Below are 1,839 nucleotides of genomic sequence, written 5' to 3'. Positions count from 1 at the left end.
TTAAAAGTAAACGTAAGTAGGTGTACTAACTTACTTACTACTAAGTTAAGTTTTAGGTTACGTACTAAATAATTATAGTACTATAATTATATATATATATATATATATATATATATATATATATATAATATATTTTTATTACTTTTTATTTCACAATGTATAAAAATATTTTATAATTATTTTATTATTATATACGTATATGTGTATGTATACACAGGTACTGTGACAGAAAATCTTCCTTATGATTATTCTGATTCGATGTCAGTGTTACCGTCGATGGCATCGTTTCATACAATGAGAATGCCGAGATATGCGAGAAGACAGATGATGCGGTCGCCAGGATATTCTGCGATGTCACTTCATCACCCCATGTTACCTGTGGGCAGAGGCCGAGGATTTGTTCCACGATATGAGATGAACTATACGCTAACAAATCCTTATTTGTATAACGGACAATATTACGAATATTTTACACATCTGGTCGAGCGAGATTCAAAGCAGCAAAAATCGAGAATACATAATCGCCAAAAATCAACAAGTAGATCTATTTCAAGAACGAGGACTAGATCGGGTTCTAGGAGAAAATCTAGAAGTATCTCCAGATCGCATAGTAGAAGACGCAGCGGTTCACGCTCCAAGAGTCATGATCGAAAGTCGAAGTCAAGATCCAGATCGAGATCACGTAGATCAAGATCACGCAGATCAAGGTCACGATTGCGCAGATCGAGATCACAATCGCGCAGATCGAGATCACAAGCGCGCAGATCGAGATCACAATCGCGCAGATCGAGATCACAATCGCGCAAATCAAAATCGCGATCGCGTCGATCGAAGTCTCGGTCTAGAAATCGCTCTAGATCGCGTAGTCGCCGAAAATCGGCAAGTAGATCTTGCTCGAGAAGGAAAACAAGGTCAAGATCTAACTCTAAAACGAGGCATAAGAATAACAAATCATGTAGTAGATCCCAGTCAAGTTCCAAAACGCGTCCTTCTAGATCCAGACGAAATTCAAAGTCTAGAAGTCGCTCCAAGTCTCGCAGCAGAAATCATTACAGGAACAAGCGTGGCAAGAGATCGTCTTCTATTGTCAAAGTTACACGAGCGAAATCACGACCCACATCACCCAGACGAAGATCACGCAGTAGTTCTTGGTCTTTGCCAAAATCACCAGGTCGTAGAAGTTGCTCCTGGTCAAGAGCTGCTTCCGCAAATAATGTTAACGAGCAAGACGTGAGCAAGGAATCTGAAAAACTTATTCAAGAAGAAACAGCAAAGACAGCGGAAATGTTAAGCGCAGAAGCGAATTAATTTGGCACTTGATTTTGTTAAAGCATGTCAAAAAGAAACATTAAATATGCAACTATACAAATAAAAAAATAATCATACTTTTAGTATACTTGCTACACAGTGCGAATATTTAAAATTTTTCTAATTACAAAATGTAGATAGAACTTTCTCCTTGTACATAATGTGTAAATAATTACGTTATGATGCGGTTTTTCTGTATATTTTTGTATTTAAATTAAACTTTTAAAATGTTTTTATTCTACGTTTACTTATATGACAAAATGAATTGAATGAAAATCTTTAAAAGCATAAATTCAAAATAATTAATAATGAAGATAGGATAATAGTCAACGTTAACGTATCGAAATATGTAAAAAAATAGAATAACTTTTTAAAGAAAAATTTTGTTTATTATGTATTGCATTCCAATTAAATTGCAAGATTTCTTAAACTTTGAAGGACAAAACTAATATATTTATTGGTATTATATCTTGATGATTCTCGATTCGATTTGCATTCGAACTACCTATATATATATATATATATATATAT

General features: G+C 34.4%; 1 protein-coding gene across 1 annotated transcript in view; it reads left to right on the top strand.

The window, feature by feature from the left end:
* LOC105621658 (protein PRRC2C) overlaps window positions 1-1,308 on the top strand; it is a 9,442-nt gene extending 8,134 nt beyond the window's left edge. Inside the window, exon 8 of the mRNA XM_012203125.1 lies at window positions 218-1,308. Within this exon, the coding sequence (XP_012058515.1) occupies window positions 218-1,308 (1,091 nt within the window). The remainder of the gene's footprint in view (window positions 1-217) is intronic.
* The last annotated feature ends 531 nt before the right edge of the window (window positions 1,309-1,839 follow it).

The sequence above is a fragment of the Atta cephalotes genome (genome assembly GCF_000143395.1).
Source record: "Atta cephalotes unplaced genomic scaffold scaffold00035, whole genome shotgun sequence".
Classification (NCBI taxonomy): domain Eukaryota; kingdom Metazoa; phylum Arthropoda; class Insecta; order Hymenoptera; family Formicidae; genus Atta; species Atta cephalotes.
The sequence above is the reverse complement of the archived record's forward strand: the minus strand, read 5'-3'. Positions and strand labels throughout refer to the sequence as shown.